The 22,416-nt window shown below is 36.5% G+C and overlaps 1 protein-coding gene across 1 annotated transcript; it reads right to left on the reverse strand.

The window, feature by feature from the left end:
• Nucleotides 1–4,651: 4,651 nt before the first annotated feature.
• LOC590455 lies at nucleotides 4,652–22,416 on the reverse strand. The gene is made up of 8 exons (XM_011676712.2): nucleotides 22,288–22,416; nucleotides 16,967–17,402; nucleotides 16,046–16,219; nucleotides 15,290–15,346; nucleotides 9,641–9,802; nucleotides 8,082–8,231; nucleotides 7,264–7,324; nucleotides 4,652–5,639 (listed from the first exon to the last, which is right to left on the reverse strand). Exons 2-8 carry the CDS (start codon nucleotides 17,378–17,380, stop codon nucleotides 5,623–5,625), a joined length of 1,035 nt encoding a protein of 344 aa, XP_011675014.2. The 5' UTR covers nucleotides 17,381–17,402; nucleotides 22,288–22,416; the 3' UTR covers nucleotides 4,652–5,622.

The following is a 22,416-nucleotide window of genomic DNA, read 5'->3' on the forward strand; positions in this document are numbered from 1 at the left end:
GGGATCTCGAGGTTGGAAGTCAAGTGCGTTACATACCAAAACATCTCCCATAGCGATTACACGTAAACAGGAAATGGAATTCAGAAATCCTACTTTGCAAGTGAAATATGAGCATGATCCCGGCATCTAATCGAAAAATAAAGGGCACACTTTTGATAGCTCATTGTCTCAGCTACAACATATCCGAAGCTCAGCGAAAACGAAGCTAAAACAACGGAGATTTTGCTCGCGAAAGACAGGAGTGTAGAATCCAGTTTTGAGAAAAAGTCATGTCCCATAGAGAATACACGCAAAATGCGAAAAATTGACATGCCTCCTTTAATCGCAAAAATACACCATGATACTTTTGTCAAAAATAAAAATGTGAATATTACATTTGTAGAAAACTGTCTCAGCTAGAACATATCAAAATTAAAAAGAAAATTGATCCATATTTACAGAGATACAATCAATTTTCCAAAAATATGCTGACGTCATAATATGCAAATTAAAATTTTGAGTTTGGAGGCCATTATGATGACGTCATGAGTTAATTGAGGATCAAATGAGACATGAAATCATATCTCCGACTCATAATCTATCCAAATATGACAAAATATTAGGAGTTTCTATCTATTCTAAAGAGTTACAATGAATTTTATATAGGATTGTTTTTGCCCATGTATTGTGGATAAAGATAACGCAAATCCGCGCGTGCTGTCAACTTTGACGGACGCTCATTGCGTTAATAAAAGGTGAACAAATTATCAAAATGCTTGGAAAAATGTACCGAATATGATGACAGAAAAAAATCGGCGATTCTATGTTGCAAAATGCCAGTACGCGCGAAAACGCGCGCGCATGCGCGTGTGCGTAATTTCTTTATCAAATGCTCCATATGGCCTGAAACGTATGCAAAAACAATTTGGGATGATTTAGAGCATTTTTAATTTTTGCGCGCGCGTAAACGCGCGGACGAGCGCGCACGCGCGCATTCACGCACGTTTATTGACCTCAACTTGACCGGACGGATATTGATCTTAATCATGATAAATATGAATGAAAAATTACTATTCGTTATAAAGATATGATCATTAGTTAATTTTCACAAAATGGCGCCTGGATGACGTCACGATGACTTTGAGTCTTTGAAAATTCACGCAGTTCTAAGTTAGACTAAGATCTATCATCATTGAAAGATTCATAACAATGGCTTCATTCAGTCTTGAGATATCCTGCGAACAAATTCATGGCAGAATAATAAAAATAATAAAGAAAATCTTGACGAAATCAAAAGGTGATACGTCTACGTACGTATCACCTAATTAACAAAATCATTCCAGGAACATTTTCTTTTTCAGTATCAGCAATAATGTCATATAAAATTCTAATATTTTCACCAATAAATCGTCCAGACATAAAACCTGTTTGGTTAGCATGTATAATACGAGGTAATACCTTTTTTAGTCTATTAGCAATACAGCTTGATAGTATTTTATAAACAACATTCAACAGAGAAATTGGTCTCCAATTTTTGATAAAGTGTCTCACTTTGTCACCTTTAGGAAGTAATGTTATCAAACCAATATTTTGCGAGATAGATAATTTTCCAGAAGTGTAAGCACAATTCATACTACGCATGATATAAATGCCTAATTCTTCAAAGAAAACTTTGAAAAATTCCACAGTAAATCCATCCTGACCAGGAGCTTTATTATTTTTCATATTCTTTATTGCATATTCAATTTCACTGTGAGAAATTTCTCCCTCTAAAGAAATACTCTCTTCTTCTGTGAGACTTTGAAAATGTTCTTCACTTATGTGAGAAAAAAGATCTTCTGCATCACAATTTGGATGATATTTATACAAACGTTCATAATATAACCCAACCTCATACATAATCATGCTTTTCTCGTGACGATATTAATATTAATGATAGGTAGATAGAATAAGTCACTTACCAGTAATAGTTCTATTATTTTCTTCCCTTAAAAAAAGTATTAGTTGAAAGCAGGGCGGTATAATCTTGGTAGTACTACTTCGAGAGATAGCTTTTCACAAAGTCATATAGAACTGTAGTATATGGAAATGCTCGCGTTGCAAAATGAAACATATTTACATTCGTGACGCGCTTTCTTGGCATTCGTTGGTGCCTGGACGGATGTATGTATTAGTCTTAATTCATAGACTCTCTTATACCTTACCCTCACTGCCAAAGCCGATTCTGTGCCGACTACAAACCGACCGATTCCCCACCATTGGAGGTAATGTAATTTGTTTAATTATGCAGCCTGCTGTAGGTCTCATGTTTGTCTTCTTGATGTAACTCGGGTAACAAGTACGTTTGTTCATCTAACTAAAACCCCAGCTACCAACGTTTACAATAGGGTTTCAGTTAATAATAATAATAATAATATTAACTAGAACTTCAATCGTATTAGAACGATATGCATGCATTTACGCCAGTGGTTTTTACGTGATAGACAAAAGAGCGTCTCTTGGGCTATCCAGAGCAGTTTGTTAAAAGTCTTTAGCATCTAGGATAATGAGTTAGGTAGGCCAAAACACATGCTTCAATAACGGCCTGAAAGACAAAATGGCGCCCGGACGGTCACGCATGAGTGATTTCGGAAAACGAAGAGTTCAGTGACCTTGATGGGATGCTAGAGATTATACGAACTTTGTAAAATATCGGGATAGTGGAAGAGACCTAGATAGGCTCATAAGCACTGCGTGCAAAATGAATCGAATTTGGTGAAAGAAGAACATTTCGTGAAGCGTGCTGTGGCCTAAATGGCCGTCCATACTAATATAATCATGCAGGGAATAAAATCGCGTCGATAATGACCTCCTTGACAGATTTTCGAAATCCGGCTTCGAGATGCCCTGTGTTTGGCCCCCCAAAATATGCTTGCAAAATTTCAAGGAAATAAAAGAACAAAAAGGGGGCGAATGGCGTTCTGAAAAAAATGACGTCATAATAAAATATAATATAATTGTGCGGGAATCCAGTAGCAGACCAGCCAACACACGAATTTGTGTTACCTTTCACGACATTTTGAGGTAATGCAAGAATACTAAAAAATATTTTGTTGCTTGAAATGACTCAAATTGTAATAATAATCAGGCAGACTAGCTAGATCGCCTTATCGCCTTGAAATGCTAGAGCGCCGCAGTGGCTGCCTTGCTAAAGCCAGGGTAATAATTGGGGCAGCGCCAGGAACGTGACGGACATGTGCGCTATACAAGAAGCCACCATTATTATTATTATTATCATTATTATTATTATCACGCTACATAAAAATAGTACCAGAGAGCTGTTTATTGTCATCAAATATTGTACAAATAGCATTTTAAACAAATAAAGATGATAATGCAAAGTCGTTAGTCATGAGAATGTTAACTTCTATCTCTCTCTGTTGAATAATCCGAAAAATAGAATCAATAGAGTGCATTAAACCGAGTGTTAAACGAATTTTTATACCTATGTCAATGAAACCTGGCAGATGTATGTATCTATATAGGCCTACGTGACACTGTCTGCGAAGTTTGGTAATATTTAATGACGTCATCGCAAAGTTATCGCCCAAAATGATGAATTTACTATGCATTACGTAACAGCCCGTTAAATGCTTGTAATAGATTGACATTGGTGTCAAAATGAACGCAATGAAATGCCCGTTCAATTTATTGATACCACATTCGGTATATGTTCACATAACATAATATTCGAACATGATGTTTATGGTATGTACAATATGGTATTGAAAATGCACTCGAGTTGATTTTTCAAAAGTAGCTGTGGAATACAGGCTACACCGAAACGCAAATACTATGTAAAACTCACACAAGCTTTCTATTATCTAGCAATAAATCTTTGATAAATTAATTCAAAAGTTAGTACGCCATCACAATGATACAATAATATAATATGATAACGCTCCAAATGTATGGTACATTATTTTGAAGTACCAAGCCTGTTAGATCACCTCGTTTAATAGTATACACAAAATATATTCACGTAACAATGAATTGCCTGTGCTACCATCCGTTTATATAAAAACCTTTATATCGTATGTAATTTTTGATAGCCTACTTTATGGGATAAAGTCAAAATAACAAAGATATATACTGATTAAATGTTAAAGGCACTAGCGATGTTAAAGTCCTTTAAAGCCACGGTCTCATCCGACCTCACGTACAATAGATAAAGATTTAGTTGATTTTGGGTATGTTTAGAATCTTTAAGGATTGGATTTGGGTATATCTTTAACTTCTCTTCTCCTGTCATACATTTTGTGACCTAGATGTAAAGATTTTCAAATAATCACGGAAACAGTTTTTCAGACAAAAGCAATCACCTTTGCTCCTACTCATATTATTAGGTATAATAATACATATATGCAATTGAGAAATATTTGTTTCTGATTTGTGCAAAAACTTACTAGAGTTAGAATAAGTGAAACATAATTATGCTAGAAAGCAGTGAAGATATAATGTACACGAATTTTTGTTTAAATACAACATAAACGAATATTGAACAATCCGAAATATATACATAATAAGCCTCTTGAAGTGCACGATAAAAAATAATTATTTTAAAGGTAAAAAAAGAAGAAAAAAAACCTTATATTGTATACATGGTATATATCTTTTTTTTACTAAATTAAACTGCTATAATATTTATATAATACGTCATATACATTTTGTTTCTTATATATTATTACATCTGAAAAAAATATCTAGGATAATCATTAGAAGTGTATTATCAATCATAATGTATTCAAAAATATACATAATGTTGTACAGATTAAAAAGGCCCCTACAGTGACATTTTAGAAACACCACTCTTGTCTTGAAAATATGAGAGTTAAAATAATATCAATAGTCAGCCTGTTTATGAAGCTGCGATACGTTTTAAATTCTTTTGAAAATGATAAAATCTGACTAATGTACTTAATTGTGTTTGCACCGTTAGCTTTCATCCCAACTCTTGAAACAATAATTCATCCACAACTTTGGAATACATTCCATTATAATTTGTAGTGGCCTTAACTCCTAAGGAAGTGATTCCTCGTTAACCCCTCATAGGTGGATATATGAACTCCGGCAAGTTTGATCAGTTCAGTTCAGTTCAGTTTGTTAATATCATCATTTCGCAGCCTGGGCTGAATTGCATGACAATTTACAATTACAAAATGTCATATTTCTATCGCAATTGTTTCAAATAATACTAGTTAAAATACAATATGATTAACAAAGACAATGAATTGTCATCAATAGTTAGTTCACTTTCTAGTTACAATTCACAATATTAGCAATAACTATAATTCAATATATATATATATATATATACACCAAAAATATTCCCATTAATAATATTATGTAATTTGGTTTTGCATCAATCAGTAGAAATTCGGTAAATAAGTAATTGATATGGTATTTTTGTGCTTTTTAGATTGAGGAAAACTTGAAGCTTAACAAACATGTGTAACATATCAATTATTTTTATTTGTCATACATTCTTCAGTAAATATTTCGATCAGTGCCAATCATCTTGATGTAAGGCTTGGTTTGGGATTCTTCTGAGTGTAGATACTGGATGTCACGTCATCATGATGTCATTGGTCAGTATTCAGACATCTATTTACCGCTTTCTGCTGAAATATATTAAAAGTAATGAAAGTCATAAATAATACAGAAAATAATATCAATATTAATGATGAACATCATTATTAGAATAATTATGGTACTAGTTCAACTACTACTAATTCTAAAAGTAATACTAATAATAAACAGTAATAACAACAATATCAATAATAATGATGATAATAATAAGGATGATAATAATAAGGATGATATTAACAATCATTACTTTGTAGAAAAGGAAATTTGTTAATTTCCTTTAGGTTATTCATTAAAAATGAACCGTTGGATAATACTACAATGCACCCAGGAAAATTTTACGAAGACCCTTTCGGAAATAAACATGTCAACACCAAGTTTTGAACACAGTTTTTTTTAAAATATCTATTTGTTGTTTAATGACGATTGTTTCACCTGACTGCTATTAAAGAAAGCATGTATATAAAATAAGCTTGTTAGTAAACAACTAGGAAACCGACAGCTTTAAAGCCCCACTGTCCTACCTGTAGCTACTTGCTCCCTCGATAGAAAACTTCCCCAATCGGTGCCTGTTGGTCCCCCATGATCCTCTTTTTCTTATGTTAGTTGAGAGCTAAGTTAATGAGATATAGCCAACTGTCAGTGACCTTGCTGTGTGGTCTAATCCCTTCTGGCCCAGTAGTATTGACGGTCTTTAAGTCTTCTTCCAGGGACTTGATAATGAGGAAGATTGCCTTACCATTGGGCACAATCGCATGGACTTGGTTTCGAAAAAGTTATTGCAGTGTGAAAAAAAAAGATTTTGAGCCGAAAATTTGTTGTTTTTTGGCGGACGATTCCTCTCTAATTTTGGCCAGCATCTCCGTATATTAATTGGACGATAGTGGTTGAAAATTAGGCAGTGCATGACGCTCAAAGGACGAGGAGTGCTGAGTGCGATGATTTAGAAAATGTCAAATAAACAAGGTGTGCTTAGTTTGTGTGGTAGACAGTGGCAACCAATTAAAAAACTTAGCATGATATTTGACTTTGGCCCTCCGCTTATAATTATACCAGTCATTATGCTAATCAGCACATAATAGTGCACCCGATCAGGTCCAGGCGCCATTTGACAAGCGCACACATGCCTTATATCCAACCACATTAACGTTCGCATCCTGCCGGGTACCCAATTAACACCTGGGTGGAGAGTGACAAATGCAGATTAATGTCTTGCCACAGGACCCCGCCCCCCCCCCCCCCCCACACTCCGAGAACGGACGGACCCCATGCGTGTTGCCAAAATGTCCTTTTCGTAACAAAAGAAAAAGGTCGACCCGTATTGACTTTACACACCGGACTTTTGCTGAAAGGGGGGGGGGGTGTACTGAAAAAGGCTCGTATACAAAAGAAAAAGGTCGAGCCGTATTGACTTTACACACCGGACTTTTGCTGAAAAGGGGGGGGGGGGGTCGGTTGGAACACGCATATGCGTACCCTAAATAACACTGAGTGGGGGGGGGGGGCGGGCACAGGACATTAGTGCCGAACCATGTGATCCACGGTCGTTAACGCATCCATCCCCGGCATTCAACAGACCATGACAATTTTACAAACATATACGGCAATCAACCGATTTTCAAGAAATACAATTCTTCAAGGTGATAAAAATCCCAATACCTGGACCCGGTGCAGTATTAGCCGCTACTGTCATTGGCTGTGCCTGGCCATAATAGTGCACCTGTTAAATGAGAAACAAAAATGTTACGAATTAATCTTATGCACTTTTGTTGGATCTCTTTACTAAATTCTACGGGTCTCGCTCTTTCGTTTAGGTTACATCGGCCGAACTTTGGAAAAAAAACTACCGGAAAATCTAAAAATCTGTGATACTGAAGACAACTTTAAGGCGCGTCTTTACATTTCTTTTCAAAAGTATTTTCCAATGTTAGCGAGAGGAAGTATGTTGAGCATATCTAACTCTTCTTATGTTACTCTATCCACCTTTCCTTCTTACTCTTTCTTACAGCGGATCCAGGAGGGGGACGGAGGGGGTACGGCCTGCCCCCAACAAAACCAAATCTGGCATACCTTATAAACAGTAGATAAAAGATATGCACCCCACCCTCCGCCACCCTCCCCCCCCCCCACACACACACACACACAAAAGCCCACCCGCACACACAAACCCACGCACTCGTACGCAAACAAACGCACACGCACACACTGCAAATAGAAATTTCAATTTTGAGAAAAGAAGTACTTCACTTATTTTCTAGTTGAAGATAGCCACTAGAAAATGGTGAAAGCTTTTATCTAATACGAGCCAGCCTCCCCCCCCCCCCCCTCCCCAAACTTCCCGAGATTTATTGATTCCCTGTGTATATTCTTGGCTGACTTTCGCTCTAAAGTTTTTTAAAAAAAATTGCTTCAAAGTAGAAAAACATGACCCGTTATTCAATGAGTAACATAGGACCTAGGTGAGGTATGTATCATACCGTGGTAGCAGTATTGGCATTGGTCTGGTTGGTAGAGGCTTTGGCACAGCAGCAGGAGTGTCCCCCACAGCAGTAGACAGCAGACACGATACAGTTAATGAACTCGACCAAGCCGAGGATAGCGAGTATGGAGTGAACGCAAACGGCACCCTGGTTGGAAATGTCGAGAAAACAAGATGAAAGGGGCTTAGAAGGAAACAAATCTGACAACTACATGTAGAAAGGCGGTGTATACGGATTGTATCAAATGAGTTTGCAACGCGATTTTCTATTGGCAACATCTTAAAAAGTACTTAGCCATTCTTAATGAAACTATCTCGGCTGTTTTGTAGTAGTATCGCTTGTCCTGTAGATTTCAAAAGAATTTAAACGAAAACAAAGAAGTTTTTCTTTTTTTGAACGTCGCATTTCTCATATGTTACAAGAAAAGCGTTGAATAGCATCAGAGCACGAGAGCTTGCGCATGAATATATCGTAGCAAGCTCTAAAATTAATTTCAGTTATTGATGCAAAAGGGGTTAAGAATAAGATTAATATCCTTTACACGCACATTGAGGTAACTTAGTGTCTTTAGTAAATTGTCTGTAATGACATAGTGACCGTATCAAATACAATATGAATAATTATGGAGAAACATACAGGACATTTTAGGAAATGTTTAGAGAGTCTGAAAAAAGACGTCATAATTACATAGAATCAATCGTAGCGTTTGTTTAATAAATCTTTGAAGAGTGGAATATGTAAAACAGTTTTATCTTTAAAGAAGATTTTGTAAAATGATGTGCAGAGCATTATATAACAACTTTCAGCACAACTTAACTGCGCGCAACAAAGGTTCTACCCGTCTTCACTGAACTCTGCGTTATAAGATACAGAAATATGATGTGCAAAACACTTCATGTCATCATAAAGAAGAGGAAAAAACCACCGCGGTTTTGCCTTGTCATTTCTGAACGAGGCTTAAGGGGATAGTTCAGTTTTGTTGCAGAGGGCGTTACACAAAATATTTTTGTGAGATAATGAAAAACTGAGTGTCAAATTTGAAAGAACATGCAATTTAAATGACAAAATCATCTTTGTTCGATCGAAATCGGTTCGGAGACGGCTGAAATATCCATAAATATAACCATTTCTAATACTTGTGTACACCACAAATATTAGATAATTTGAACCAGCCATTGAAAATAGCGCCTTATACGTTTTATTCCAGCCAATGCCGATGTTGGCTTTTTGTGTTGGTTTTAATACGTACAACCAACCGACCCATGTATTGTTATTATTAATTAATTAATCAATTGACGGTCGCTGTATTCTTTTTTTAAAGTAGAGCATAATTGGTATGATCGTATTGGCTAAATTCCACACATTTTGGGGTCTTAAATTACTTTCGTAGCAATTTTAGGTCCTAGAAACTAGAAATGTCATAAATAAGAATGAAAGCAATAACTTGCGCTTTGAACGCATTTGCTGTCTGAAACAAGAACTCAACTATCACTTCAATTGATGAAGGATTCCATGCATTCATAGAATAATGTAAAGATAAAGTGCATATGACTTACCACCGAACGATGATATGCACAGATATAATCGGAGCTGAAACCATAGTACCGTCGGTAACAGGACACAAAGTAGGTCAGCACTGCGGCTACAAATGATTCATATGCCAGCATCCCGAAAGCATGGACAGTACACAGGATTGCCATCACCATGTATGCGATGATCTGATAAAGAAATGATGTCACATTGTGATAATGGAATGGAGGGATGGGAGGGTGGGATGGGAGGAGGAGGCGCCCGGCCCGGATGTCCTCTTAAAGTCTAAAAATGGTATATATCAAATACACAAGACACAATATGTATGCCCCTTACAGATTTACCATGCCAGTTTTTATTTTTGTTTGTCTCTTATATTTTTTTTTATCAATCGTTTATGATTTTATCTAATTTTTGCTAAACTGTTCATATACATTTTGGGGAATCATAGGCTAGGAAAGATGTTACATTTTGTAGGTAAACGTCAACAAAATTGCAATAAAATATTTTTCACTGCAATGCATTTTAGTAAGGTCCCCCAAATGACATACTAAAAGTCCAAAAAATCCAAGCAGTGGAAGTGTCCCTAATTTGCATAAATCCAATATGGCCGCTATTTCGAGGATTTTCACATAGATTTTGTCATATTTTTCAACTCGTATAGGCTGCTGTGGCACTAAAGGAGTAGGAAAAGTGATCTGCTGTACATTTTGTATCAACTAAAATACCCATATACTACAGGTACATTTCACACCTGAAACAAAGCCCCCGCAGACCCACACCCACACAATCCAACATGTAATTTATGCTCAATTTATCACCTTTATTTAGCAGATGATGTTATTTCGTTATGTAATAGACAAATATCATGTTATTTTAATTATATTGAAAAAACTAAAACAAAAATATTCAGAAAAACTGGCCCTTAGGAGTATCCGTGCAAACACAAGAGTTGTTGGTAGGGCTATGTAGGGGTACAGCCTATACATTACATTATCCTCATGGTAATTGGAATTAGAAGTTGTTCTCAGTGCAACAGTTTACTTAATTTTAGAGAGGTGAAGCATACATTGCATGCTAATGGCTCATCACAGTACAAGTATCCATATTACTGCGGTATTATGCTCTCTAGCAACTATTTTTTATCAAATATTCAACTAAGTTAGACCCGTAAGCTTTTGCTGTGTTATATCCATGATGCCTAATTCATAGTCGTTCATTGTAGAACTTTTAAAGTTGAACACCAAATAATAGTTTCTCATAACATCACAGTATTTCAAGTATATGCCCTAACAACAGATGCTACTGAGGAAGAAATGGACAACTTTATGGAGTCTTACAAGATACCCTGGACAGTATCTCGGGGAGGGATATCACAATGATGATTGGAGACTGTAATGCCAAAGTGGGAAAGGATGTTAGAGAAACTTGCAATATTGGAAAATTTGGTTTAGGTTACAGAAATGAGCGTGGAGACAGGCTTGTGGAGTTTTGCACTGCAAATGACCTATAGTCATTGGCAATACCATGTCTCAACATCAAAAGAGGCGACTCTGGACCTGGAAAAGTCCTGGAGATAGAGTGAAGAATCAGATAGATTATATCATGATTAAGAGAAGGTGGAGGACAACTTTACTTGTTAAGACAAGACCAAGTGCCGGTTGTGGAAGTGACCACCAAATGTTGCTTGGTAAAATGAAACTGAGACTCAAGTCCAAGAAGACAACTGCTCAACCAGTCAGGTTTGATGTGATGAATATACCAGCACAGATAACAGATAACAGATATAACAGATTCATGCCACTTCTACAACTGGCAGAAGAAGATGTGAAGCCAGAAGTGCTGTGGGCAAGCACATCAGATATACTGAAAAAGACTGCTCAGGAATACATACCACGGAAGAAAAGGCAAAAACAGGCATGGCTAACAACTAGTACAATGGAAATTGCAAGTAAAATAAGGCAAGCAAAATCAGAAGGGAGACACACAGATTGGAGACAACTAAATAAGGAATATAACCAAAAAGCATGTGAAGATTAAAAAAAAAGCATTCCTAGAAGGAAAATGTAAAGAAATGGGAAATGCAGCAAAGAAGCACAACATGAAGAAACTTTTCAAACTTGTAAAAGAGATTACTGGAGGCAGCAGCATGAACACTGATGTTGTGAATGACAAAAATGGACATAAAACAAAGATGGGCAGAGTACTGCAGGGATTTGTACAGCAGTAGAGAGCCAGGTCAGAGAGGCAACAGACCGGTTGGAGAAGACAGCGAACCACCTCCACTGAGATCGGAAGTTGAATGGGTTCTGAACCATATAGATAATGGTAAATCTCCTGGAATGGATAATATACCTATTGAAGTATGGAAAGCAACAGGTGAAATAGGTATTGATCTCTTATGGCGGCTATGTATCAAGATATGGGAGAATGAAGAATGGCCCAAAGACTGGTACAGAGCTATTTTTATACCTTTCCCTAAAAAAGGCAATCAGAAAGAATTTTCTAATCATAGAACCATCATTCTTCTTGTTTATGCGAGCAAAATACTATTAAAGATCATCATTGACAGGATGAAAAGGAGGTACATGGATGATTAATGTCAGAGAAGCAAGCGGTCTTTGTGCCAGGCAAAGGTACTAGAGATCAAGTTGCAAACATCAGGATGATTATAGAAAAATGTGTTTCATAGATTATGCAAAGGCTTACGACTGTGTAGATCACAAGATGTTGTGGGATTATATGTACAGAATGGGATTCCCAGCACACCTGGTGAGATTAATAACCAAGCTTTACGAAGATTAAGAAGCAGCTGTTCGGACTAGTGTTGTCTCTTATTATAGCACTTCGACACGGTTTTAATCCTGGGGCATCACAGTAACGAGGCCATTGCTGTGTCACTGAATCATGACTGCACGTAGCTGGGCTAGAGTAGGGAGCTGCCCCCACAAATACAACAACAAAAAATGCAATCAATTATAAACAATTCATTGCATTTCCCCCTCGGTCCCCAACAGGAAAAAATCCCCTGTACGACCAAGCGTTATGGTTCCAGGCATGGCCACAGGGAGGAATTTTTCCTGTTGGGGACCGGAGGGAAATGTAATGAATTGTTAATAATTTATTGCATTTTATCAGTTTTTTTTTGTATTTGTAGGGGATGCCCCCTACTCTAGCCCCCGCTGCGTTTAGTCATGATTTAGTGGCACAGCAATGGCCTCGTAACTGTGAGGCCCTAGGATCAAAACCGTGTCGGTGTGCTTTATTAGTGCCCTTTTGTGTGGCATTAATCCTCATTACTGTCAGTTATGACTTAAGGACGTAGGTCCCCTATAGTTGATAAGCATAGTAGCATACGCATGCTTAAAGGTAATGCAAAGTTTTGGGAATTCTTGAAAATTGGATGGATACTAATTCTTTAAAATATTGATATATTTGGATGCCCCTGTGAATGTATTATAAGCTTTTGATAATTTAGCTCCTAAAACACTTCTGCTCTCGAGTAATTGAATAATCAAAAATGTACCAGTGCTCCCGGAAAATTTCGAATATTTCAAATAGCGCCTAAGGCCATTCCATGGTAGCTGCGACCATGAATATTGTTTAAAACTGGTAATATCAGTCTTGAGAGGGAGCTATACAACATAAAGAGTTTATTATGTACAGTTTCATCACTTTAAACTCGATTTCAACCGTGACAACGATCACTAAATAATGTAAAATCGCATATGGTTCCAATATGTTCATTCGAACCATATTCATGACCCCATACCAAAACTTTGTATGACATTTAAGCAGTCACGCAAAACAAACACTCGCAACTTATTATATAATAAAATTTGAGAATGTATACTATTATCTAGATCTATTAGTAACAAATCATTGTCAAAATCATTCGATAAATCTGGGTAAAAAAAAATCCATCTTTATGACCAACAGTGTATATTATAAGTCCCTTTTTTGTTCATATGATTCATTATTATTTTGCTTGGATCCCTATGAAAGAAAACGATTGAGCTGACAAGGGCAATCCAACCCATGAGGGGTGAACAGGGGCGGCCGAGCGACTACCAAAGTGGGGGGAGGGGCACCAAGAAAAAAGGGCACTTTCAGGAAGAAAAGGGCACCTACAAAGGAAAATCTCAAAGCGAAAATATACGATTTTTTTAGATATTGGTATATACCCCTGCATTGTGATTACAATTATAAGGGGTGATTTCAATATTTGTATCACTTTATACACCATACAAAATATTGCTCATGCTTTACAGTTGGGTATTATTGCCAAAAAAATTGTTTGCGAGCGAGCGAAGCGAGCAAGGAAAATTTTAAGAGGTCGCAGTGCGAAAAATTACATCTTTTAAAGAGGAAAAAACCCAATCCTAATGGGGTTATAAGCACATAAACAAACGGAAGTCTGATATGTAACATTAGTATATCATCTATAGATGCGTGCGAGCGTAGCGAGCGAGCTTTTTTTTTGGGGGGGATAATTATTCTTAGTCGCTTGAAATTAGCTAGGGCGCGTTTAATGATGAGAGGAAAAGGGGACACTTATCAGGAAAGAAAAGGAGCATGTGCCAAAGTACAAAGAGTAATTATCAGAGGTGAAAATGGGGCACTTCTTACATCCTCAGAAAGAGGCACTCACAAGGGATGAAAAAAGTCAGTCATGACAATAGGAAATGGGCATTTGTCGACAGAAAAGGAGCCCCCATCAGATTTTGATAGGGGCATTTATAAGATATTATTATATATTGTTAAAAGGGAAATTATCAGAGGTGAAAAGAGGCACTTATCGCATCTGAAAAGGGGCAATGCCCAAATGTGAAAAGGGGCACTTATGTGAATGAAAAAGGGGCACTAGTAATAAAGGGAAATGTGCATTAGCTAAAAGAAAATGGGCACCGATCAGATTTCAAAGGGGCATTTATCGGAGGTGAAGGAGGCACATATCTGAAGCGAAAAGAGGTAACTTCTCGTACCTGAAAAGGGTCATTTACCAGAGAAGAGGCACTTATGAGAAGGGAAGGGGCTCTTTTTTTAATGGGGCACTTATCATTAGAAAAAGGGTCACTTACTAGACAAGCAAAATGGCACATGTGAAAATATAAGGTGCGCTTATCCGAGTTGAAATGGGGGGGGGGGGGTAGTTATCAAAAGGAGAGGGGTACTTCTTACAAAGAAAAAGGGGCACTTGTCAAAGTAAAAGAGGCATGTACCTCTCATATTTAAATAGGACAATTATCAAAGTTGAAGGGGGCACTTATCAAAAGAGAAAAGAGGCACTTCTCGTACCTAACTAGGGGCACTTACTAGAGATTATAAAGAGCACTTATGAGAAGGGAAAATGGACACTTATTGCAAATGAAAATGTAAACTTGTCGAAGGAAATGGGGCACGTCTCCAAAAAAAAGGGGGCACTTATCAGAGTTGAAAAGGGGAAGGGCCACGTTTACAAATTAATAGGGGCACTTTTCAAAGTAAAAGAGGCACTATTCCTATTTAAAAGGTGCACTTTTCGGGTGCTTGAAAAAGTGGGGGGCACTGAAGCACCCCTTGCCCCCCCCCCCCCCCCCCCCCGCGGAGGGCCGCCTCTGGGGGTGAATAAATACATCAAATCAAAGGAATATGATAGGCCTAAGTGGAAAAGGGGATTAATAGGCATCACTTACCACGCACGAGTTCTTCTTCTTGCTAACGATCCCTAAGATTCCTGTAGGGAGATAGAACTGTAAAGAATTTTTTTAAAAGAGATAAAATCAATGTACCTAATGAAAAAATGCACACATACAGCCTAATTGAACAATATTTTCCTTTGATTGTGTACTGGATACATTAAAGTCGAATCAGTACACCTGGATGTTTCAAGTGGAAGAGAAATTGCCCAAAAGACGATGTTCCCCTTCATGCTTTCTTGCCTTATATCTGGCAGACGCTCTTAGAGAACTTAGAGAAAATACGACGTCAATTTTTAAACCACAATTTTTCTTTGAAAACCTTAATATAAGAAAGAGGTAAGTTGCTGGTGTAAGCATAATCTCTGTGTCCGATGGATGCCATATAGAGGGGCTACTAGAAAAAGAGACGGAGACTTTAATATTTTTTTACGAAATCGAAAAAGGTGAAGCAATAAAACACTAAATAATATTTCTTGGAAATTGAAAGGCATCATGAAGCATCAATATCCAGACAGCAGTTCAGAGTAGAGTCCCCAAAACAGATTTACATTAAATTCAAGCATTCGAGCCAAGATTTTAAGTATTGTATGGACTTGACAAGATGGGGGAGGGGACTGGGGATTGTTTTCAAACTTTGGGAGAAGTTGTCTATAACACGGGTATCTAGGGCTTCAATTAAAAAAAATATTTTAAAAAAGACCCCCACCCCCGAAAGAAATAAAATCGCGAATGAAAGAAGGATTAACGTACAATGAAGGCAGACCAGATTCCATAGCCGACCTGATACACTGGAAACGCGTATGCAACCCCGCCGAGAATGACAGACAGGATAGCTACGATCAGATGCACTATCCCCGTAGCGAAGCCGGCTTTTTGGTTGTAATGTTCGGAGGTATTGTTCCAACCACCCGAGCTGCTGCCAGTCTAAAAGGGTTAACAACAAATTGAGGAAAAGTTTTAAAATTAGGCAAAGAAGAATATAGTCCCGGAAAACGAAGCCATGGATTCTAAGTGTTAAAAGCAAAATGGTATGGTCGTGCATTTTATATACTACATCTATCTAAATCCAAAGCGCACATCATTAGTCATTGTCAAACTGGATTTTAATTATTATCGAGTAAATATAAACACAGTTTGTCTTTACCTGATAGAACTTTTTTTCTGTAGCGTTGTAAAAAGAACATTGCACGTTGTTGTTTTGGTGTATTGTCATGTAAACGAATATGCTTCGATACCTATCAATAAGTTTAACTTTCATTTAAATTCCCTTTGAATTCCAATTACATAGCAGGGAAAAGATAGACCAACACCTCATCCCTGGAGAAAGCAAATTGTATAGGCTAATGGAAAGGAGAGTGAATTAGGCCTACATTTTGTTCTTTAGTCCCAAAGTTCTATGTTTTGCTACATATTGTTAATTTTTAACTTTATGTTGTAGATAGTAAGCATACCAGGAGCTCTTGCAGCACAGTAGAATATATTTGCATAGTGCCTGCGCTCTATAAATGTATATTCTTATTATCATTTTACTACAATAAGTCCCTAACAGAGCGACCCCAGCCTACGCCCAAAGGATTCGTCAAGAAATTGAATAAATCCTATAGAAAATGATGGGCCATATCACGTATCCCTGTGGAACACCACATGGATCCCTCAATAAGAGATTCTTACTTGGTACACATGGGTGGCGCCCCCTTGAGTGATGACGACCTGCTGACCTGGCGGATACACTACCCCTGGTTGGCCTTGCGGATAAGCTACTGGTTGACCCTGTGGATATGCTACCGGTTGGCCCTGCGGATATCCTACCGGTTGACCTTGTTGATATGCTACCGGTTGGCCTTGCGGATATGTTCCCGGTTGACCTTGTTGATATGCTACCGGTTGGCCCTGTGGATAAGCTACCGGTTGACCTTGTTGATATGCTCCCGGTTGGCCCTGCGGATAAGCTACCGGTTGGCCCTGTTGATATGCTACCGGGTGGCCCTGCGGATTTGCTGCCGGTTGACCTTGTGGATATACTCCGGGAGGTGGGTCGGCGGTATTCTGTTGTTCAGGGGGAGTGTAGACTGGTGGTTCGGCCATGTTGGAGTCGGGTCAAATTTACCTAAAACGGTGGAAAATATTAAAATTCTTCTTTCCATCATAATGTACTTGATGATGTCCATAATATATATATATATATATATATATATATATATATATATATATAATGAAATAAGAGACTAATTGAGCATTGATTTGTAAATAATACTCAGTGCTGTTTACCTTTTTTCATTTTTGCAAAGGTTTAAACAAAAAAAAACCATCTCCGCTGGTAATCGTACCCTGGTCCCTGACTTAAATCACCTAATTTCGTTTGTGAAATCAAATGGGCCGATTTTTTGTTGTTAATGTATTACGAGCCCTACTTTATTGCGTGAACAATACCCCTTTACCAGAGATTTTGGGAACATGAATGCTCCCGAAGTGGGGCTGGGCATGCGCTAGACATGGGCCAATAGATTCGGCGTTGCCGGATTCAATTTTATTGTCCCATAATTTGACAAATATTTAACCTTTATTAATTTTTTGTCGGCGGCATTTGAGATATGAACAATGCAAAGCGGAGTGCCTCTGGTGAATCCTAACTTTCAGCTTGAAATACATTGATAAGTGTAAATTCAACGACTTTGGCGACTCTATTGGCAATGAATACACCATTGTGAGAAATGTAAATGAGAGAATATTATCACATAATGAATCCCGGAGCAATTAACGGCGGTGAGATTTTAGATCATTTTTCCCTTAGTCTTTCTTCTTTTTTTGCATAGAACATGGTTGCAGGGCCCTCAGGGAGAACAGTATTACATTGATAAGGTTAAGCCCTCGGTAAAAGAGACATATTATTATGTTTATTATTATTATTATCATTATCATTATTATTTATTATTCTCCGGAACTGATAATGATAAACAAATTACAGTTTTAGTACTGCTACATACAGATACAAAGTGACGTACTTATGAACCTACAGTAATTGTAATAAAATCAGACTAATAAAAGAAAACGATGAGTGAGAAATAGAAGGGAAAAACAGGTTTATGATATTAAAAATTGCACGTGTTCTACATTAAGTAGGAAAAAAATTTAATTTGCAAGCACATATTCCATTCCTATTTTGAATGAATTTTACAAATGTATTCGTGATCATTAATGATCATTAAGTATTAAGCATTAAGTATTAAGTAGGAAATTTTTTTAATTTGCAAGCACATATTCCATTCCTATTTTGAATGAATTTTACAAATGTATTCGTGATCATTAATGACTGAATATACATATGGGAAAATAACACAAACATATGGCCAAATAATGTATTTAAGTCACTGGTATAATAAAGGTTTTTCCACGGTTAGTGAAAAAAGACATATTTTATGAAATGTTATGATTTTTTTTTTAACGGAGAAAATAGGAGAAATGTACTCAAGGTTAATCACAGTCACCAATTTGGGCTTGATAATCGTGACCTTTAACTTTCTGGATTATGCCCTTCTTCTCCCCCTCAAGAGGGAAATAAATATAGCATGAATATCTTAGCAATATCTCACAATAACTCTTGTTATCTTAAGTTGACTGTATTTTTTCATAGACCCCATGCTGGAACTATACACAATCATCACAAAAGAAAGTAGGTCATCTAAATTCCACTGACGCAAATCGAAACCTTTGTACAATGATTGGTTACCTCTGCCTTTGGAATCAGGTCTACAAGTGGCAATCTATTCAATTTGAAAATTTAAAAAGCTTTCAAAAAATTCTCTCTCTCACCGCCCCAGGCAACTCGTCGTTCAAAATTGCAATATTGAAAAACTCAAAATTGATACGGAGCAGTGATTAATAATGGAATAATATATATATATATATATATATATATATATATATGTTTAAATAATGGGAACTTGGATTTTGCAATACGGGACGATACAAGACACGCAAACATTTTCAAATTGTTACGATTACATCAATATGTTTCATTTAACCAACGGCATATGTTTTAATACCAGTTTGTACCATTTGGCACTAATGTCCTTTGGCAAGACATTAATCTACATTTGCCACACTCGACCCAGGTGATTCCAATGGGTACCTGGCAGATATTAATTCCTTGAAATGCTAGAGCGTCGTAATGGCAGACATGCTGAAAGCCAGGTGACGATTGCATAGCGCCAGGAGCGTCAATTATTAAGTCTGACAGACATAAGCGCTGTACAAGAACTCACTATCATTATTATCACAAGTTTCCTTTACAAAACATAATTGTTATATTCCACATAATCATATATCTTGGAATAATTGATTTAATATAATTTGTATTTTAAATTGTATAGGATGTGATTTTTGATATTTGTAATGACTACACGCAAGGGCACTTCAAATTGGCTGAATGTAGTGCCGGAAAACTGTCCTATTTGACATGTTCCAAGAAACAAAATTACTTAAATGTACATTTTTCAAAATATAGAACTCAGGAGGGCTTTCCATGGGCTGTCCATGACTACGTCACAATTCACTCATCAGATTGGCAATTTGAAATTCGCATAGATTTAGTGATCTCATAATTGTCTCAGACATTCATAACTCTCCTTATTATCGGTAAGTTTTTTATTAAACTTTCGCCATTCTGTTTCTCTTATATTATACTGCTTTCATACAAATCTATGAACTTATTACCAATGGTTGATTACGCTTTCACTTGCCACAGTAGAGACTAGTGATTGTGAATGCATCATAACAATATTATACGTCCATAAATGGGTGTGGAAAAGTGGTGGAATTTGGTCTACAGTACTGTGATACAATGTCGGGTACAATGTGTAGTCTGCGTGGCACAGCTTTGGGTATTTCAAAAGAGTCGTAATAAACCGTTGTATGTATATATATCTGACATATAAATGCAGATAAGGGCGTTTTATAGTTGTCAATCTGGTTTCCTGCATTAAAATGATTCATGACTGAATACTTGGCTTTATTACTGCTCCAGCCTACTGTGCTACATTGCTCCGGACTCTATTTTTATCAATAGTTTAGGTATAGGTGCGGTGTAATTTTGTGCAGGGTTGAAATTTAAAAAGTTCAGATATTACTGGATATTTACCACGGCAGTGCGCTGTCACAGGAGCAGAGACAATGATACAACCTTATGCTCCTGCCACAATAATACGCTATTTTCATGATGTAATAACATTTAAAGCATAAATCTTTGTTAATTGCCACGTTAAAAATTATTTCATTCACCTGTCATGAGTAACTGTATTTTAATAGTCAGAATGCGAATTGTTTACATTACTTGTAATAAGGTAGGAAAATCCATAATGTTTGTCCATCCTAGCAATAATTAATGTATGCAATAGGCATGTATTTTAATTATGAAAGACAAATTCATGTTAAAATATTAATTTGAAAATCTTAACTGTATAAGTAGTGAAAACAAATTACTTTGTGTTTATGCGGAAAACAGTATGCTATTTATTTTTCTTTATATGTCCTTTTAAGGAGTTTACTATAGATATGAAAGAGAGTACTTGACCATTGTATCCTGTTCCTTTCAATTGGTAAGTGTAAGATACTACATAATTATTAAGAAAACCCAAACAGCTTGATCTACATTATGTTTTTTTTGTCCACTTAACACCAAGGACAATTTAAAAATCTCTCGACAGCAGACACCTAGTATAATGTGTAAAGAATCACTTGGTTTGAGAAAGTCCACAGGCTGCATGAGCGGATGACAACTTGCCAACTAAATTACATGTTATAATCACCCCAAGTCCCTGCCCAGCCAACGACAGTTTTATGTATCACCTTGAAACGTGTGTGTTGATTCTCATCATGTGATCCATATTGTACCACGTGCAGGACTACATGTTTCACAATATAAACTCATTATACTACATTCATCATATTACACAGGGGAAATATTATTTTGAAACATCTGCCTATTTCATATTTAAGGTGATGCACTCGCAGCTGGCCTCGATATTCAAACTTTAAAAAAAAATGTAAACCACATCACATTGTACCGATTTCACTCCACAAACGAAATTGCAGAATGATTACAGAAATCTATGATGAGTATTGTGTTTGAAAATATTTCATTATATTGCCGCTAGGTAATACATTATATAAAACTAAACACCTACAACAATAGTGGTAATAGTAAAAAAAAAAATTATTAAAAAAAAAATTAAAAACAAAAAAATGATAATGATAATAATAATAACAGTGATAGTGCTGCTGATGAAAATAATTATTATCCTTATAATAAGATTTGTTTTTAAACAATAGGATATACAAATAGAGGAATAGAGAAAGAGAAGAAGAATATCGGAAATTTGAGGGGACAGAAATAAAATTAAAAAACTTGTATTAAAAGAGCGCTTACAAAACTACAGATTTTTAAAGAATTAAAAAAAGATTGACATTGTCAAATATCTATTGACCCGGACAAGGCCGCAGTTGTGCAGTAGCCTAATAGAAAATGGGATGCAGACATGCAGTTGCATATGAAGCTGGCCGCCATAGCCATATATTAATAGCGCTGATGATAATACGTTAGATATTATGATTGTAGGGTACACAGTAACACCAGAAGTATATACATCTACCTGCATATCCTTTCCAAGATGAAAATTGCTCCAGGGTTAGAATCATATATAAAGAAATGTGCATAAAAAACATTGCATCTCAACAATATGTATTCGTACAAGTCCTTGTTCTTTGAAACATATGTCATATAATATTAGACTTGTCATTTATTTAATAATCGTGCAAATTTCGTGACGATATCAATATTTAATGATAGGTAGATAAAACACGCCACTTACCAGTAATAGTTCTGCTATTTTCTTCCCTATGTAATATAATACTGGACTTGTCATTTATTTAATAATCGTGCTAATTTCTTGACGATATCAATATTTAATGATGGCTAGATAAAATACGCCACTTACCAGTAATAGTTCTGCTATTTTCTTCCCTTAAAAAGGCATTAGTAGAAAGCAGTGCGGTATTATCTCGGTAGTACTACTCCCTGAGATAGCTGTACACAAAGTCATATAATACTGTAGTGCGTATAATAT

The sequence above is a fragment of the Strongylocentrotus purpuratus genome, unplaced genomic scaffold (genome assembly GCF_000002235.5).
Source record: "Strongylocentrotus purpuratus isolate Spur 01 unplaced genomic scaffold, Spur_5.0 spur5_scaffold_19, whole genome shotgun sequence".
NCBI classification, from domain to species: Eukaryota; Metazoa; Echinodermata; class Echinoidea; order Camarodonta; family Strongylocentrotidae; genus Strongylocentrotus; species Strongylocentrotus purpuratus.

Excerpts from the sequence above, each read along its gene's own strand:
- LOC590455 (XM_011676712.2), bottom strand. The coding sequence starts at position 17,380 with ATGGCCGAACCACCAGTCTACACTCCCCCTGAACAACAGAATACCGCC. Across the intron at positions 16,220-16,966 it reads GCGCCACCCATGTGTACCAA|ACTGGCAGCAGCTCGGGTGG; the intron begins GTAAGAATCTCT and ends TAACCCTTTTAG. Across the intron at positions 8,232-9,640 it reads GTGCATATCATCGTTCGGTG|GGTGCCGTTTGCGTTCACTC; the intron begins GTAAGTCATATG and ends ATTTCCAACCAG.